Here is an 18964-nt window from a genome sequence, read left to right as displayed (position 1 = left end):
GCAACACAGATTGGAAAACCTCCATGTGGCATCATAAAGGAAGTCAGAGGAAACTGAAACTGTCATATGAGTCCTATCTTATCAGTGATCTGTGGAATTGGTAGTGTTACAACTCTCGTGTTACAACTATACCTGGTCTCCCCTAGTCAATTTGAGGAAAAAATGTTAAAGCCAGTAAAGGTAAAAATTGAGACCATCACAACATTCCCAGTTCCTTCCACTCGTCCCTCCTGATGCAACTACACAACAAGTGAACTCTTAGGCGAACTATTAGTTTAGTTAAATACTTGTAGCACATTTTTTGTTTCTGAAAGTACACTTTGAACTATATTCTCAGTAAACTACTAGTTTAATAGTTTTATACTGCAAGTGCACTATATTATACTGTATTTTTGATCATTTTCACACAAAAAATGGTCACCAGAATATTTTGTTGTATCAATATCTGAACATGCAGTATATTAAAAGAAAGAAAAGAGCCTCTACTTTTAAACAACAACAACAACAAAAGACATTCTTTTTATTTTTTTTATCAACACGTGAATGTGGGTAAAAAAAGCAACATTTTGAACAAAAAGCTGAAATAAATCATGATTTTGTCAAATATTACATCCGGATCGATGATCAACGTACATGACATGACAGAGTACATCGAGTCCATCAACACCAACAAAGATTAACAGTCGTTTCCTCTTAATGGGTTCAACGAGTCATTCAGTAACATTTGGCATTAATGATTGCGTTAGATTACATGACTTCTATCGCTTGTTTATGCTTCTTTGCCAGTGAAGTATAGAAGTATACTAATAGCACACTTGAATAATATTTTTGTAAGGGTACACAAACAGTCTCACATTTACATCAGTATGATGTTTTTATTGCATTGATCCCAATTGAATTGTCTTTCTCCAGATTGAATGCGCAGATGCTTGTTGAAATTCATCCTTTTTCTAAACCTCTTCTCAAACTGAGTAAAACTGCTATTTCTTTTCAGAATGAATTTCCAAATGACGTTTCAGGTTTGAGTGATATGAGAAACTCTTCTCACACTGAACACACTTGTAAGGCTTCTCTCCAGTGTGAAACCTTATGTGACGCTTAAGATTTCCGTTAATTCTGAAGCTCTTTCCACACTGAGGGCAGGTGAAAGGCTTCTCTCCAGTGTGAATCCTCATGTGATGATTAAGGCTTCCTCTAATTGTGAAGCTCTTTCCACACTGAGGGCAGGTGAAAGGCTTCTCTCCAGTGTGAATCCTCATATGACGATTAAATTGTAGTTTATTTCTGAAGCTCTTCCCACACAGTTTGCAGGGGAATGGCTTCTCTCCAGTGTGATGTGTTATGTGGGAATTGAGTTCTGTTTTATGTTTAAAACTCTTTCCACACTGAGAGCATATGAACGGCTTCTCTCCAGTGTGAACTCTCATGTGAATCTTAAGACTTCCTTTTATCGTGAAGCTCTTCCCACAGTGTTGGCAGGTGTGAGGCTTCTCTCCAGTGTGAACTCTCATGTGAGTCTTAAGACTTGCTTTCAGTGCGAAGCTCTTCCCACAGTGTTGGCAGGGGTGAGGCTTCTCTCCAGTGTGAAGTCTTAAGTGGGCAATAAGGTTTTTTTTCCGTTTAAATCTCTTTCCACACTGAGGGCATATGAACGACTTCTCTCCAGTGTGGATGTTCAAGTGGTCTTTAAGGTTGTCTTTTCGTCTGAAACTCATTTCACACTGAGAGCATTTGAACGGCTTCTCTCCAGTGTGGATGTTCAAGTGGACTTTAAGGCGGTCTTTTCGTCTGAAACTCTTTCCACACTGTTGGCAGGTGAAAGGGCTCTCTCCAGTGTGAACTCTGATCTGGAGGTCTCCAGTTTCTGTTTCATGAGTCTGTGAGTATCTAAAAGATTCTTTACCAGCCATGAAATCATGACATTTCTCATACTGATCTTTCTCTTCCATTTCATTCAATTCTTGACTCTCCTCTTTTAGCTCCATCAGGTCTAGGGTGAAAAGAAACAAAAACAAGTTAACACCATTTAGACATGTATGCTGAATCCTATACCTACTAAACAACTAAAAATGGTGTGACCTGTTATCTCAGAATTTAATTATAATTGTTAATTCTTTGCTTTCTTTATCACACGTCCCAAATACTCTTACACTGGCTGTGGAGTTCATTTTGGATTCCACACATCAGTTTTGCCTCTAACTCGCAAATGAGCTCTTTCAACCACGGACACAAGAATCAACTCAAAAATGGCAGTTACTTTAAATCTTTAATAAAAAATTTACGTTCTTAGTTGGTTTGCAGTGTTTCATTTCCTTTCATATACATTCCATTAAATTTAACAATTGATTAGAGCAGCTTTCCAACAGATGAATTTTGTTGGAAGTTAGATAAGTGACTTGAAACAGTAGTTAGCCATTTCAGTAGAAAAAGTTCAAATTAGGTTGATAACCTTTAAAGAAAACAGAATAAAATACCTGATTATAATCAAACATTTGACATCCTATGTATTAACACATGTATACACACTTTAAACACATGCCCTCAGTACACATATATCCGATGACGCTCTTCATAGCTTTCTGTAACTGCTTCCTCTAGGTAGCCCGATGTAGGATTTGAGGGCGCACCAGACACAAATTAATCTTCCAGATGATTCGTTCAAACATAATTCCACACATAAAAACCCAACTCAACACTCCAGACCCCAAATCAACAAATGAAGTGGGCCCCATCCTGTCTGAGATAACCCATGAAACCCCCAGCTAAGTACTCTATGGCCTTGCAAGCTTAAATGAGATTAGCCTTGCAAAAGGAAGAGCGTTGTCAATGCTAGGCAGTTTGTAAATGACAGATTGGTTTGGAGAGGGCAGAGCTCAAGCCACAGCTTAACGTCTCTGATCCCTTAGACCAGGGGTCTCCAAACTCGGTCCTGGAGGGCCGCTGTCCAGCAGAGTTTAGCTCCAACCCCAATTAAAAACACCTGAACCAGCTAATAAGTGTCTAACTAGGGCCTTGTAAGACACTGATTAGCTGGTTCAGGTGTGTTTATTTGGGTTGGAGCCAAACTCTGCAGGACAGCGGCCCTCCAGGACCGAGTTTGGAGACCCCTGCCTTAGACAAAAGATCCAAAACGGATCTTCTTCTCAGCAACCTTTGAATGAAGACACAGACTCAGAATTGAAATCCACAAGAAAACCCACAGAGACTGTTTACATATAAACTGCATCAAATCATTCAAAAAAAGGATAGTAGCCCTACTATTAATAAAACATCCTTCTACTGCATAGTTAAATATCATATCTACAACCAATACATTGCATAGACCATTGCATAGATCACTCAAAATTCATATAATTGGTATTACTATTGTATGGCTGATTGAAAGTGTGCCTTGTCTGGTATGAGTGTAAATCTCTGTTCATAATTCCAAGGATGGCTTAATTTAAATATGAGTAAGATGTATCGTATTCTTATTAATATAAATCATGTCTAAACTGTACTCTCTGCTTAGAGCGGGAAGTTAAGAGACCACAGATAACGTGTAATTTATGGTGAGAGGTGGAGAAACAGTCACCTCTGAACCAAAGATGATACCTAATTGGTCGAAACTCATCCAGGAGGATGGGCACACATTTGATTTTAAAACCCCAGAACATGAACAAAGAATCAGACGACAGAATCAGAAACAGACTGCGGACAAAGAACAGAAAAAATGGGTTAACAGCTTAAAGGGTTAGTTCACCCAAAAATGAAAATTCTGTCATTAATTACTTACCCTCATGTCGTTCGACACCCGTAAGACCTCCGTTCATCTTCGGAACAGAAATGAAGATATTTTAGTTGAAATCTGATGGCTCTGAAAGGCCTCCATTGGCTCAATGCACGGTTCACTCTCAAGACCCTTAAAAGGTACTAAAGACGTCATTACAAAGTCCATCTCATTACAGTGGTTCTAAAATAACGTTATAATAACTCACTGATTCATAACGCTTCGAAGCTTCATGATGCCTTGTTTTGAAATCGTCATCACTATAAAAGTCGATATTTAGGGTTTTTTTGCGCACAAAAACTATTCTCGCCGATTCATAAAGTTATTTTTAGAACCACTGTAGTGAGATGGACTTTGTAACGACGTCTTTAGTACCTTTTAAGGGTCTTAAGAGTGAACCGTGCATTGTGTCAATGGAGGCCTTTCAGAGCCATCAGATTTCAACTAAAATATCTTCATTTCTTTTCCGAAGATGAATGTAGGTCTTACGGGTGTCGAACGACATGCGGGTAAGTAATTAATGACAGAATTTTCATTTTTGGGTCAACTAACCCTTTAAATTCAAGCCATCTAGCTACTCCCCTCTCACTTTTCTTTCTTTTACTTAAGCTCTTTTCTTTCCGTTGAGTCTTGTGTTTTAAGTGAAGTTTTGCCGCAAAGTTTCGGTTAACAATTCTACAGTCAACAGTTAACTTCAAACCTTATCCACAAGACTTTCAATCCATCTGCAACACACCACGTGATTGGCTTCCCAAGACATCGATCAAAGACACGACAAGACCACCAGCGAATGAAAGAACCTGGGAAATCCTCTCCAGCCAAGACCGAAAAGGGAATCCCCATTCAAAGAAGATACGAACTACAAACGCAAGTAATACCACCAGATTGTAACTGAATGGGTGCCTTGATATCAAACTTAACCCTGCCTAAGAAACATAGGAGGTTTAAATTAATGATTGACGGTTCGTTCAGGTGTTACATATCAGAAGGGACGGAGGACAAGAGATTCAGGTAAATGGTGTTTATTGAACAACCAGAGGAGTTGACAGCAGTGTAGGTGAGTGAGCTTGGAGTTGGTAAGAGTCTGATGAGGATAACTGAATGACACAGTCTTTGTATTTGCAGATGCAGCGGGCTGGAGACAGAACTGGAACAAAGGAGACTCTGGAGGATCACACAAGACGAGGGAACACGATGGAGACTTGGAGAAACACAGGAGACAGGTAAGTAGGTTTTGGCAGTCCTTAAGGTAAGCATGAAGGTAAGCTTCTTGGTGCTAACGAGACCGGACAAAGACTGAGGCTGCATCCCAATTCGTCTACTTATACTACGTCCTAAAATTATGTACTCTTTTTGTGAAGAAAAAGTACATACTTTTGAGTGTGTAGCAGAAGAGTATGCAAGCTTTGGGACATACTACTTCGTCATCTTTAACGGACTCTGTTACGTGCGTCCCATCACCGTTTAAACTGCCCTGTCAATCATCGTCACAGTTCAAATCCCCCACTTTCAATTTAATTTCCTACTGTATCGGAGAGAAATGTAGTCGCTCGTTGATCTGCCTTTCGTGGGTCTTTAATGCAGAGACTCCTCTCATGTGTTTGCAAAGTTAATGGCCAAACGTATCATTACAAAAGTTCTCAATGCTGCTGCAGGTGAAATATAATGTGGATAACATTGAATAAATATCTTTTCGTCAGGTTAAATACTGATAATTGCTCCCTCAAACCACTTTATCTAATCCTCTCCACTTAACCGTCAGACTCGCGTAACCGTCATGTTTGTAGTTTTTTTAAACACTTTTTATCCGCATTTGTAGCTCTAATCGAATCCTCGTCCATCTCGCAATGGGTTGTGGGCAATATCAGCCGTTAGAGTGCGCATCGATCTGCACTTCGGATTCTGACCGGAAATAGTAAACCATCCGGGAATCTATGGAATACTTTTTTCAACATACTAAGATTTGGGACATACTAATTCTTTTTTCGAATACTATTTAGTACGGATAGTATGCGAATTGGGACGCAGCATAAGTGCGTGAGTGTGTCTTTTGTGTAGGTGATTACTGTGCTGATGAGGTGCAGGTGTTTGTGATCAGTACTCTAGGGAAGGAGTGCGCTGTGATTGTGATAAGATTTTAAACTGGTCTCATTCTGTCCTTGGTTGAAGCTGTGTTCTGTGTTTAAACATATGGTTTGTTTATGTATGGGAATCATTCCCATAGAAGGCTCCACTAGGATAGAAGGGTAGTCAGGAAAATGGTCCCAGCTTTTCTGTTGCAATACATGATAGGGTCCTGTAGGATCCCTAGGAGAAGCTTGGGTATCTGACCATATTTAGACTTGTTTGCTATATGTATCACATTCCTAGACCATGAGCTGCTATATGATGTAGTCTCTGTCTCATTGGTTAAAAGCATGCTGCACCTCTTGTGCTATGTCTATATAATCTCTGATTTTCTCTAAATAAAAGTGAGACGTTTTATTCTCCCTCAGCGCTGAGTACTTATTCATTCAATTGCCAATACACAGGACTGAGATGAGGCAGACGATGGGACAGAAAACCTAACAGATTGGGTGACAGTGGAGCCTGGCGTGTCTGTGACATCAGGTCATGTCTTACAGTATAATATATTGCTAGAAACTTGGGATTTCATCATTTCAATCTCTCAGAACTCATCCTTTCCTCACTTTCTTGCTATTAAATAGTGTTTTCACTATTGTTTGGATATTAATATCCACTACAGAGTTGATAGTTACAGCCCGTTCAAATGAATTATGGGATCATTTGCTCGGCTGTAAAATAAGTGACTCTTTCAAAATTCCCTATAAAACATTTATAATTCCCTTTTAGCTAAATATACCCGTTTCTCTTATACACATCTTACACGTACCTGACCCGTTTCGGGGGTCCTGAGCTGCAGTTTTGGAGATGCTCTGACCCAGTTGTCTAGCCATCACAATTTGGCCCTTGTCAAACTCGCTCAAATCCTTACACTTGCCCATTTTTCCTGTTTCTAACACACAAACTTTGGGGACTAAATGTTCACTTGCTGTCTAATATATCCCACCCACTAACAGGAGCCGTGATGAAGAGATAATCAGTGTTACTCACTTCATCTGTCATAATGTTACGCCCAATCAGTGTATATATTATTACCACTTGAACTACTCTTTGATGCTTTTTCACTCCCTCTCAGCAAATGATTCTTCGATTGTGATGATCATATTGATGATACTAAATTAGTATTTATTGTAATCTTGTACAATGCAATGAAGGATTGACCGTGCAATGGGGGTCTGCAAGAAGCTAATCAGCAGCTTTTCCTATAGTTAAAAAATTAGGGATCTTGCAGAGGCACGGAAACAGCTGATTCTGCCTGAACACTCCCTTAACACAGAATGTCCAATCCGATGGGATCTAGGCAGGCCATGATTGACAGTCAAAGCACTAAATGGTTTAGCTCCCCACTACTTGAGCGAGCTCTTAATGCATTATAGTCCTTCACGTCTATTGCCATCTCAAAATTCTGGCCAGTTGATAATACCTAGAATATGAAAATCAACTGCAAGCGGTAGATCCTTTTCCTATTTAAGACCCTTAGACTTCAGTCAAACACTTTTTAAACGGGAGACTGATGATTAAATCATCATACTCTATGGAAACACACAATTGCAGGTCATCAGAATAAAAATGATAGCTAACTCCATATTTCTCAAAAATGAACCTCAGGGCAACATATACAATGAAGTTGGACCAAGAATCGACCCTTTTGGAATCCCCCAATAAATATTAATAGATAATGAGGCTAGGGTTGGGTATCGCCAAACTGATACTTTTAAAATGGTACCAGTGCCTAAATGGTGCCTGAACAGTTACTTAAAGAGCACCTATCATGGAATTTTGAAATTTACCTCTCATGTAGTGTGTAACATAGATCTAAGTGAACAAAAACATCCTGCAAAGTTTTGAAATATGACAGTGCACCGTATATATAGTTATTTTCTTTCAAAAGTAAGAGTCGACTCTGAGTCATTTTTAAGAATCGTTAGAAGACCGAAGCTTTTTCTCTGACTAGATGACGTCAACTTGTCAAGTTATTTGAATACGATACGCCCACTTATTGCGCTCCAAGACGCCAGTGAAAACTAGAAAACATCATGGCGACGAGACACTGTGTTCTGAAGTGCGACTCAAAAGCAAACTTTTTTCATCTGCCCAAGAATGAGCATTTGAAGACTAAGTGGCTTGAAGACAAACCATACATCGTCGTGATTGTGTGTTTAATAGTCTTCAAATGTCTATTTGCATGTTTCGCGATTTCAGGAAGCTTTTATTATGGACTTCTATTATGGCACATGGTTCTTCTTCGTCTGTCTGTACCATATATGGACTACATGTGCACAGAGCGCCCTCCGGCTGCCAGTATGAATTGAAAACAACACATAAGAGACTCAATCACTCATGATTAGGCTATATCTGCGCATTTTGAGGAAGTATTGAATAAAAAATACTCCTCTGTTTAGAAATTTGACACAGACATATGAGAATCTATCAATATGTCTCCTCATCTGCACACTTTTGAACTAAAAGCCCTGAGGGATGTTGATTTGTCGCGAGTCTTCGTGAGGAGAATAGAGGAGTTTTTTTATGAATGAGATCAGCTGAGGCTCATATTACAATCAAACGGTTCCGACGCGGTTTTCATATTCATAACTCCTGACACATATTAACAAATTACTGTCACTATAAGACTTTGATGGGCGTTCCGTTTCCGAAAATATCTGCACAGACTATACCAATCACAACTGACTGGGTCATCGGACCAATCACCGCAGATTAGCGTCACGTAAAGGCGGGGTTTTGAAAAGTGAATCACTAAAGGAATCATCTGAGAATCGCTGTCAAAACAGGTAAAAATAAATGCATATTATAAGAAAACTAAAGTCTTTTTTGTCATTGCATGCATGCAAAACTGTTGTTGGGGACTTCTAAAACAATATTTGGAACATTTTAAATGCCATGATAGGTGCTCTTTAAAAAAAAAAAAAATTTAAGCCACAAAACGATTGTATTCACAAACTAAACTATGTCATGAACTATCTGATATTCTGATTTTCAAATATATGTAAGTGAATGTGTTTTGTCATTTAAAGCCATCATGTTAGTCTATAATGCGCAAGTTTGCGCCGCAATTCAGAGAATCAGATCTGTTGGATTTACATCACGTAACTTCATCCACGCCTCACAAAATGAACTGAAGAAGAAAATGAGCTGAACTGGGAGAAGAATAGAGTAAACTATATAGTTAACTGAAACCTAAAATAAACATTATGTGATTGAAAATACTAAATAGTTGTGATATGTGACAAGCGCTGAACGTGTTTTTCTCTGGCTCAGCGCCCGCGAAAGAGTGACAGCACAGTTTGAATTTAAATGGCACCAAAATGAAGCACCGAAATCTGCGTTTTGGTTTGGTCTGGTTACATGGCACCGGGTTTCGGTACCCAACCCTAGAAGGAAACCAACCTGTTTGTTCCTCAGTATCTCCATGTTTGACTCTGAATGTCTCTTCAATCTTCACGTCTTCACTCTCCTCTTTAATAAACGCCATCTTTATAATAGTGCGTCACATGAATCTCAGTCACTTCACCAGGAGTTTTTCTGTGTGTTTGGACACTGTCATTTTTAAGATGAGGATAATGAACAGAAAGAAAAACACATCCAAACTAAATCTCTGGGTGCGCCTCAATCAGCTTTCTAGTTCAGTAGTCAGCGCACTGGTAAGAGTGTCAGTCAGAGTGAGAGTTCATGGACTTAAAGAGTTAGTTCACCCAAAAGAAAAATTAGCCCATGAGTTACTCGCCCTCAAGTCCTCCTAGGTGTATATGACATTCTTCTCTCAGACGAATAAAATCGGAGTTATATTAAAAATGTCCTGGCTCTTCCAAGCTTTATAATTGCAGTGACTGTTGTGTCATTTTTGAAGTCCATAAAAGTGCATCTACATTTAAATTTACATTTATGCATTTGGCAGATGCTTTTATCCAAAGCGACTTACATTGCATTCAAGGTACACATCTTACATTTTGTCAATTCTTGCTTTCCCTGGGAATCGAACCCATGACCTTAGCGTTGCTAGCGCCATGCTCTACTGTTTGAGCTACAGGAAAGCTAATCTATCCATCATATAACTGCTCCACACGGCTCCGGGGGTGTATGTTTGTGTAAGAAAAATATCCATATTTAAAACTTTATAGACTAAAATAACTAGCTTCCAGTGGTCAGCAGCTCGACTTGCACTAAAAAAATAACCCCTGACATGATGTACAGGAGCATCTCAAGCTTTGACGCCTCTTGTGGATAGTGCTGGGCAACAAACGCAAGCCCTTCTTCTCTTATATCAAAATTCTCCACCATTTCTCTTTAAAAATTCTTGTTTTAGACTTCTAATTCATAACCAGTGTTTTGTTTTGCCCTATCCTCTGTGCTTCTGCATTCCTCAATACGCATGCTTCAAGGTTTAAAAATTTTAGCGCAAGTCGACGGACATACTGCTGACCGCCGAAAGCTAGTTATTTTAGTCTATAAAGTTTTAAAGGTGTCATGAACTGAAGACTTGGAAGTAACCCCACTGCTAGGATTGGATAAGATTTGCAAGAAAGGAATGTTATTTCACTATTTAAGATAACCCATTGGGAAAACACATAGCCCCGGGACGTTAGGCTTTGTGAGCACTGGCCCATAACCAGGGATGAGCAGTATTTCAGATACATGTATTTAAAATACTATTTTGTATTTTAAAGCCTTTGGAAAAAATCTAATGTAATTTGTATTTAAATACACTTAAGATGAGTATTTCTGTATTTTCAAACTACTCAAAATACTTTGAGCCAGTCAACCTCTTTATCAGGGTGCTGTTTTCATGCATCAACTAGTTCAGACCAGACACGCCCCTCCCCCCACCCCCAACATTCATGCACAACTTTTCTGGAATAAGGATGTCATGGTCAATTCTACTGGTTGATTGAAGTAGCTTGTCAAATGTGTTTGAAGCATTAGCGTTACTGCATGTTAGGGATGGGTGATATCATATGACAATACATATTGTAGATTCGTAGCGATTATATAAATATCGAATCAGTGAATCGATGGAACTTTTTCTAAAACGTTTACATAGGCCTATCGGGATAAGCAAATATATATGTGCAGCTTTTAGTGGGCGCGAATAATTGGAATGTTGGAGTGGAAAAAGAAGCAAGGGCGAATGAGAATGGGTGTGATGTGATTTGTGACACGAAAGGAAATTCAAATTCATACTTGCATGTTGGCAGGCAGTTTTTTTGCGCACGCTCCGAGGCGGAGTGGAACGCTGACAAATAGGCCTACGCTTTTGACCTAAAAGCAGAGGTGGAAAGTAATGAATTACATTTACTCGCGTTACTGTAATTGAGTAGTTTTTCTGTGTACTTCTACTTTTTTAAGTAGTTTTAAAAATCTGTAATTTTACTTTTACTTAAGTATGTTTTGTTTTAAGTATTGTACTTCGCTACATTTTAAACCACATCTGTTACTGAGTAAAATAAATAAATAATACGAAAGTGGGGAAAAAGCGATCCGGAAACGACATTGTGTTGCGACACATGCATTGAATTGAAGTGCGGGAGAACGCGCAACAATCACAAAAAGATGGAGACGGACAAGACATGTCAGTTATGCAGATGAATATTCAGCTGAAAGCGAAATGCCGTCGTGAACCAGTTAGTATGGGAATACTTTGGATATAGAAAAAAGGCTGGATATAGGATAGGCTATCAAAGTTACAAAAAATGTTGATGCAAATGAGGAAACGGATAGAACATGTTCGGGAACATCCCTCTGTGCAGATAAAATCCCTCTGTGCAGATAAAGGTGTGTTTTTAACTTAAGGCCGAGTGATTTCTGTGATGCAGGGGGAATCCCGGAATCCAGTCACGACAATTAATTTACAGTATAACGCAGATATTAAAGCAAAACACTGCTATATAAATAAATTATCTGCTTGTTCTGTCTCTGTGATGAGCAGCGCCGTTTCATCTACTACATAGCCTACTCAAGTACGCAATGCGCGTGGTGGTGTTTTAACCATGGTTTTAACGTCTCACAAACCATATTTGGACATGAACACATGAACATTTTAAAAACCAGTCAAATACACTCTGAAACAGGTTTTCACAGAAGCAGCTCTTCACTAAAACCCATCAAAATAAACGTTTTTGAAAATCTCTGTTTTGCAGCATTTGCCAAAAAATAAAACGATAAAGGTTTGTTACATTTTATTTAATTACCACAGTTTTGGTCATATATTTGTATAAAAATCATAAAAAGAAAAAATTCATAGGATTCTTAAACATTTTAATTAGTTAATGATAAAAATAAGTTGTTAATCTAATTCATAACCATTTATTGAATTTGGTTGATTAGACATGTTTAGGCATGTGCCGGTATCAAATTTTCATGTTGCGATTAATTGCTGAAGCTTTTATCACGGTATACGGTATTATCACGATATTTAAAAAAAGTTGCAAAAAAAGTGTTGTCATACTATAACAGGTTTAAAAACTTTATTATAACAAAAGAACCAAACATTTAAATACAATAAAGCAATACACAAAAATGTATAAAGTAAACAAATATTTGAAACAGATTAAAGTGCTAAAGAATTATAAAGAACAATAGGTAACACTTTACAATAATGTCTCGCCAGTTAATGCATTAACATTAACAAAGAGCGAATAGCTACATTTTTACAGAAGTTATTCTTCTTTGATAATGTTAGTTTAAAAAAGCAACTGTTAGTGTAAGCTCAGGTCCATTAAATAATAGTTACAACTTTTGATTTTAATAATGTGTTATTAAATGCTGAAATGTACATTTAACTAAGATTAATACATGCTTTAGAAGTATTTTTCATTGTCAGTTTGTTAATGAATTAACTAATGTTAAATAATGGAGCCATATTGTAAAGTGTGTGATTGAACAACAGTCAGAACATATTCAAACAATATCTAGGGCATGTAATTTAAAACTTAAAAAAAAAAAAAAGTTTGAAAATGACTTTAAGTCTTTAAGTATTAGGTTATGTGATGACGAGCACCGGATTGTGATTACTGGGGAAACGGCTGTATTTCTGCTGTTCCATCAGCGCCCTCTGCTGTCTGAAAGTGAATGTGCACTTCAGTGCGTCTTCACGCCTTCCGCCATGTGCTCGGCTCATGAACGGTCTGTTTACATCAGTGCGCGTTCCTCTTTGACGCGTTGTTCATATTAAACGGTTGACGGGTAAAGTATTCTTAAAATACATTCTAAAAATCGGAATAATTCGTAATAAATAATTATTCACGGTATTTTGAAGTGCCCACGATAACAATATTGTGCATGTTCATTATTGCGGTATATCGTATTACCGTTTACCGGCACATGTCTAGACATGTTTTATTGAAATTTTAATAAACGAAACAAATGGTTTCAAGTTTGTTATAATAAAGCATTTGTTCAACCAAAAAAAAAAAAAAACAGTTTTCATTTATTTAATGCCTATTTAACTGGTGACAATAATAACGTTTAGGGGTGTAACGTTACACGTATTCGTACTGAACCGTTTCGGTACAGGGCTTTCGGTTCGGTGCGCGCGTGTACCGAATGGTTATGAATGCAATCTTTAACAGTTAACAGTCGGCTTGTTTAAAGCGCGGAACACACTTCAATCCGAGTTCCCACACGAACATATTGAGTATTCAGTCCATTTTATCACGAAATTCAAACGATAAATGCCGTTTTAACGCTCTATAATGTGACGTGACTGATAGACGCAGCTTCAAGCGGCAGCGTGCGAGTGACCGCGATCATCTCTTCTAAAGAATAAACATAAATTAATATCTTAAGGTATGTTGAGGATACATTACAACTTACTGAAACGTATCATATGTTGTGTAATCGCTCCATCCGGGTTTCAACCGCGGAAAGACAATAAAACAGCTTGTAAACAATTTTATGTAGAATCACGTTTACCTCAGAAGTCATTCAGTGTCCACAGCTGTTAGCTCACTAGAGAGATTAACTCTTTCACTGAATACATGCACTATATTAGCCTATTCGTTATATTAGCCTATATATATTAATTATATACTAGTTAGCCTTTTAGTGATGTCTTGTTTATTTAAAGGTCCCATGGCATGGCATTTTTCTATTATTTTATAATGTTTCCTGAGGTGTACTTATATTGTTAGTATGATTTTTACATCATAAAATGTCATAATTTAGAAATAAAAGGCATTTTTTCAATACTGATGTTTGCCCTGTGGCTGAATGCCCTGTTTCAAGAGGCGTGTCTGGTGTGAGACTTCAGTAAAAACGCCCACTGTTGTGATTGGCTGACATCTTTGCATTTGAAATGAGCGGAGGAGGCGTGGTTTAACGAGGTCTACGAGGCACGAGCTGCTGCCAGAGAGACGGATGGACCCGAGTTCACTTCACATCAGTTCTGTCAGTCTCAGTTCAGTGAACTGTTGTAGTTACAGCATATACTTCAGGTTATTAGTCTATTTCTAGTCGGAGGGACTGTCACTCATGTCAGAAAGTTAGTAACTTTTGTAAATTATGGATCAGCGCTGACTGGAGACGCGAACCGTTTAGAATGATTCAGTCCGATTTGGTGAACTGATTCGGTTCACTAAAAAGAACCGGTTCAAAAGAAAGATTCGTTCGCGAACCGGACATCACTAATGTAACGTTACCAGAGACGGAGCTCAGCGATTGCTAACAAAGTTATTTATAGTAACTACTGAGTTGTGAGAGCGCTGTCAGTCAGCGCGAGTTTATTGTGTTTGTATCTGAGAGTTCTGAATAAACACAAGTCCAAGTCACACAGAGTCCGTCTTCATCATTATTACCAACTTTGTAACACATGCAATGTACCATTACAGCTGTCGAGATGAACGAGTTACGAGTAAGTGTTGATAATAGCATTATTTTTTAGATATGTTCCTATCATATGAAAAGCGTCAGTGATGCGCATTGAGTACACAGCCCAAACAAAGACACAACAGCAGTAATCGAATGTAATCCAGTTTATTGTGGGGATAGCTGGCTAGCCTAGCCCAGATACCCTCACGCTTACCCTCCTTCTGCTTAATCTCACGCCGCGTTTGGTGCCTCCGCTGTGGGCCAGATGCAGTACTGGGGGTCGGTGATGTTGAAGGCCGACCGGTCAGTGCAGCCCGAGCTTCGGCGTGCGTGAGGTTTATCTCTAAAGATGTTACTCTGCTGATGTTGAGCAGAAACGACTGTATGCACATTTTAGAACAGATAGTGTTTTTTACGTCCTCGTCGCGTCTGACTCACAAGATAGAAAACACGAAAACACCGTTCTGTCTGGAGAGAGAGAAGCCGCTGCGTGTGCACGAATAATAAATAATTAGCTACACATCAGAAATCACTGATCACAGATCAGAAGGAACTGAAAAAAGACTTCTGTTTTCATTTGTACATCCAAACACTGTGAAACTGCCAGCATTCACTCGTTCACAAGCAATGATCTCGCGAGCGTTTGCATGGGCCAGATTCTCTGGGCGGAGGAAAGGGAGGAAACCGTTCCTGCTTGGACGTCAAACCAGGAGACTTCAGGATTGGCTCGTCTGGCCTGTCATTTTCTCAAAGGCAGAGAAAGACAGCCAGAACTCGGGTTTACACCGATCAACATTTCTATCCACTTGGGGACAATATTCAGGCTAGCTGTAAAATAAGTGACTCTTTCAAAATTCCCTGTAAATTAATTAATAATTCCCTTTGAGCTAAATAGACCTGTTTCTCTTGTACACATCTTACACGTCCTTGATCTGTTTCGGGGGTCCTGAGCTACAGTTTTGGAGATGCTCTGACTCAGTTGTATAGCCATCACAATTTGGCCCTTGTCAAACTCGCTCAAATCCTTACGCATGCCCATTATTCCTGCTTCTAACACATCAACTTTGAGGACAAAATGGTCACTTGCTGACTAATATGCCACCCACTAACAGGTGCCGTGATTAAGAGATAATCAGTGTTATTCACTTCACCAGTCATAATGTTATGCCTGCTCATTGTATATGTTATTACCACTTGAACTACTCTTTGATGCTCTCACTCTACCAGGAATGACCCACATTGCAGGAACAAGCAATGGTCAGAAATTCAGCACGAGTGGGATTAAGAAAACACCACATAACCAGACTATAACCCACAGTCTGACCCAGGAGAACTGGTTAATCACAGACGCATCTCAAATCTGACACTCATCTATAACATAATATACAAATACTGTCCTCTCAACTGTGTTCAGTTCTGTGTTTTCAGTCTTATTTCCTTTTAAAAGTTATTATTTTGAGGAGTAAAGATGTTTTAATCAGTATGCCTGGAAAAGAAAGTAATGTTTACAAACCCTGATTTGACAAAAACAAATCTATTCTAGACAACAAATGCAAAGTTGATCACTCACATTTCAGGATTTGCTAAATAATTGTATTTGTTAGATATTGTTGCATACTTTAGTAATAGAAATTAATGATTTTCATTGTTTTTAATTTGGTTAAAATTCAGTTGATATTGGGTTGAATAAAATAGCCATTTCTTTATAGTTTATCCTCATTTAATGAGTGTCATCATTGATTTGGTCACAAGTTGCATCAATACAGATAAAGACAAGCATGAGGCAGAATGACTGAAGAAAGACTTTGAGAAGGAAACCAACCTGTTTGTTCATCAGTATCTTCATGTTTGACTCTGAATGTCTCTTCAATCTTCACGTCTTCACTCTCCTCTTTAATAAACGCGTCTTCACTCTCCACTTTAATAAACGCCATCTTTATAATAGTGTGTCACATGGATCTCAGTCGCTTCACCAGGAGTTTTTCTGTGTGTTTGGACACTCTGTCATGTTTAAGATGAGGATAATGAACAAAAAGAAACACACATCCAAACTAAATCTCTGGGTGCGTCTCAATCAGCTCCCTAGTTCAGTAGTCAGCGCACTGGTAAGAGTGTCAGTCAGAGTGAGAGTTCATGGACTTTAATGACCTGGGGCCTCATTTATAAAACTTTGCGTAGGATTTTCGTCAGAAGTGGCGTACGGATGAAACATAGGACGTGCGTACGCACAGAACTATTCGGATTTATAAAACCGTGCGCACGCACATCCTACGCAGTTTTCCTTTAATAAATCACAATCAATTCTAAATGTAGCGCAGCTTTTGTGGCTTCATGTCACGCCCATAGTTGACCATAAATAGTCTGTGAAACGCCCACAAGTTAATATTCATCGATTGCGAAATCATGGCAAACACAGAGAGGAAATAAAAAAAACGTAACTTCACTCAATTTGAAGTAGAAGTTATCGTTGGCGAGGTGGAAAAGAGGAGAAAAATTTTGTCATTATTCCAAGCTGGTAAACTGAAATATTGCGCGTGATTTGAGATATGTTTTCCACGCAGGTTGTAAAATAGCGGCTATGGCAGTTCATAACACAGCAAGCGGTGACCATTCAAATGTGTTTTTAACTGTATAATACAAGTTTTAAAGTCTACCTCCACTACTACTCATTCTCTAAAGACCACGAATGCATTGCGTTGCTGACGTCACGTTCCCATTCTCTATTGAACAGATTTGAAGCTGCACCTGTCATTCAATATGAAAATACTTTGATTTGGTTAACTATGTATGTAGGCTATTCTTAATGGTCTTTGTAGCGGTCTCATCTCCTGCGCTTTCTTTCCCAAGTGCAGCTGCACAGTAAACATTCCTGAGGTAAATAAAGTAAAATATAAAACATGACAGCCCTCAGGTGCTTCTCAACACTTTTAATTTGTTTATATTTTCATAAAATATAATATACAAATGTAACAGTTATTGCCATAACCATTCATAAATACTCTAGTTTGTATAATAACTATGAATATTCAAATGCATATGTAAACTCCTTAATCGCAGAGCTGTTTAAAAACAACCAACGGCTCTGCACCATCATTAGTTCAGACAGGTGATGCACGCGACGCGCAAAGACATTTGGGTGATTTTCACTCTCTACTTCCTGTGAAGTGATGTATCGATGTTCCCTTCTTCCCTGCGCCGTTCGCAGAGCCCTTCGGACTGAACATGTTCGCTCCCTTTGGATTGGAATCTCACTTAAGATGGCGGAATACCCTCTGAAGTCCACTTCGCAGTCCACTTACGGTCGACTGGAACGCACCCTCTGAATCATGTGATTCAGTTGAATCGGTTTCGAAAAGCTCCGTTTCTCTTATCATTACTTGCCAGAGAGCATACAGCAATTTGCGATTTTTATGATGAACTTACTCACAATATAAGGAGTGAAATGAGACGCACCTTTTCTGTTACTCGAGTGTTTACACACAACAACTGTTCATTTCTTTGCTTATGCACTTAACTCGAACAAATACAATACCATGCTACGTTTAAAGAAAAAATGTCTGAACGGATTGTATTGATTTAAACAATTTAAATGATTAAAAACACAAACCTTTCATCAGCAGAATCACAGATACAGGTGAGCGGCGCACCCTTATGACGTCATATCGCCACACCAAAATACAAGTCCCTTTCACACGATATAGAAATTCACATACAGAAAACACATTAAAATGATAAGATAAAGGATTCATAGAGGCTATCAACACACTGATCCTTGGTGAAAAAAAGTATACTTTAGTGTTTTTCACATATATTCCCTTTTCAAACCTATACTGCAACTAACAAAAAATTGTATCATCTTTAAATATATAAAAAGTATAGTACCATCATATTTTCACAATACAACTTTTAACACATAATTGTATAATTGTAACACATAATTGTAATTTAGTATAGTTTTCAAAAAATATTCTTAAAATGAAATTAAACAAATGACAAAATTAATAAAACATTGAAAGCGAAAAGTACATCGCTCATTCTTGAGAATTCGGACCAGTTTAATCAAGTGACATCGCAGCCTGACCTTGATGGCCACGCTTACTCGATCCTGAAAAGCACTTTTGACAAAATTAACGCATTCTTGCTGAATAAAACTATTAATTTCTTTAAAACAAATTCGTACTGACCCAAAACATTTGAACAGTGCAAAATAGGTGCATTAATAGGTTAAGCAAAACAAATTTTTTTTTTTTT

General features: G+C 38.3%; 1 protein-coding gene across 2 annotated transcripts; it reads right to left on the bottom strand.

Annotated features, from left to right (window-relative positions):
* Positions 1 to 490: 490 nt before the first annotated feature.
* LOC307129000 (uncharacterized protein) lies at positions 491 to 18385 on the bottom strand. Of its 2 annotated transcripts, none has more exons than XM_079821111.1 (3): positions 18321 to 18385; positions 16536 to 16714; positions 491 to 1990 (listed from the first exon to the last, which is right to left on the bottom strand). In XM_079821111.1, exons 2-3 carry the CDS (start codon positions 16645 to 16647, stop codon positions 981 to 983), a joined length of 1122 nt encoding a protein of 373 aa, XP_079677237.1. In that variant the 5' UTR covers positions 16648 to 16714; positions 18321 to 18385; the 3' UTR covers positions 491 to 980. The 2 variants fall into 2 exon arrangements, with proteins under 2 accessions (XP_079677237.1, XP_079677238.1); XM_079821112.1 differs by having other exon boundaries at positions 16536 to 16697.
* Positions 18386 to 18964: the final 579 nt, after the last annotated feature.

Source organism: Gobio gobio (assembly GCF_949357685.1).
Source record: "Gobio gobio genome assembly, chromosome: 7".
Taxonomy (NCBI): domain Eukaryota; kingdom Metazoa; phylum Chordata; class Actinopteri; order Cypriniformes; family Gobionidae; genus Gobio; species Gobio gobio.
This window is presented reverse-complemented; position numbering and strand designations above follow the sequence as displayed.

What these genes read in the sequence shown, in the direction of transcription:
- LOC307129000 (XM_079821111.1), bottom strand. Translation starts at nt 16,647, where the DNA reads ATGGCGTTTATTAAAGTGGAGAGTGAAGACGCGTTTATTAAAGAGGAG. An exon ending in AGATACTGATGAACAAACAG is followed by an intron (nt 1,991 to 16,535) that starts GTTGGTTTCCTT and finishes TTTTCACCCTAG; the next exon opens with ACCTGATGGAGCTAAAAGAG.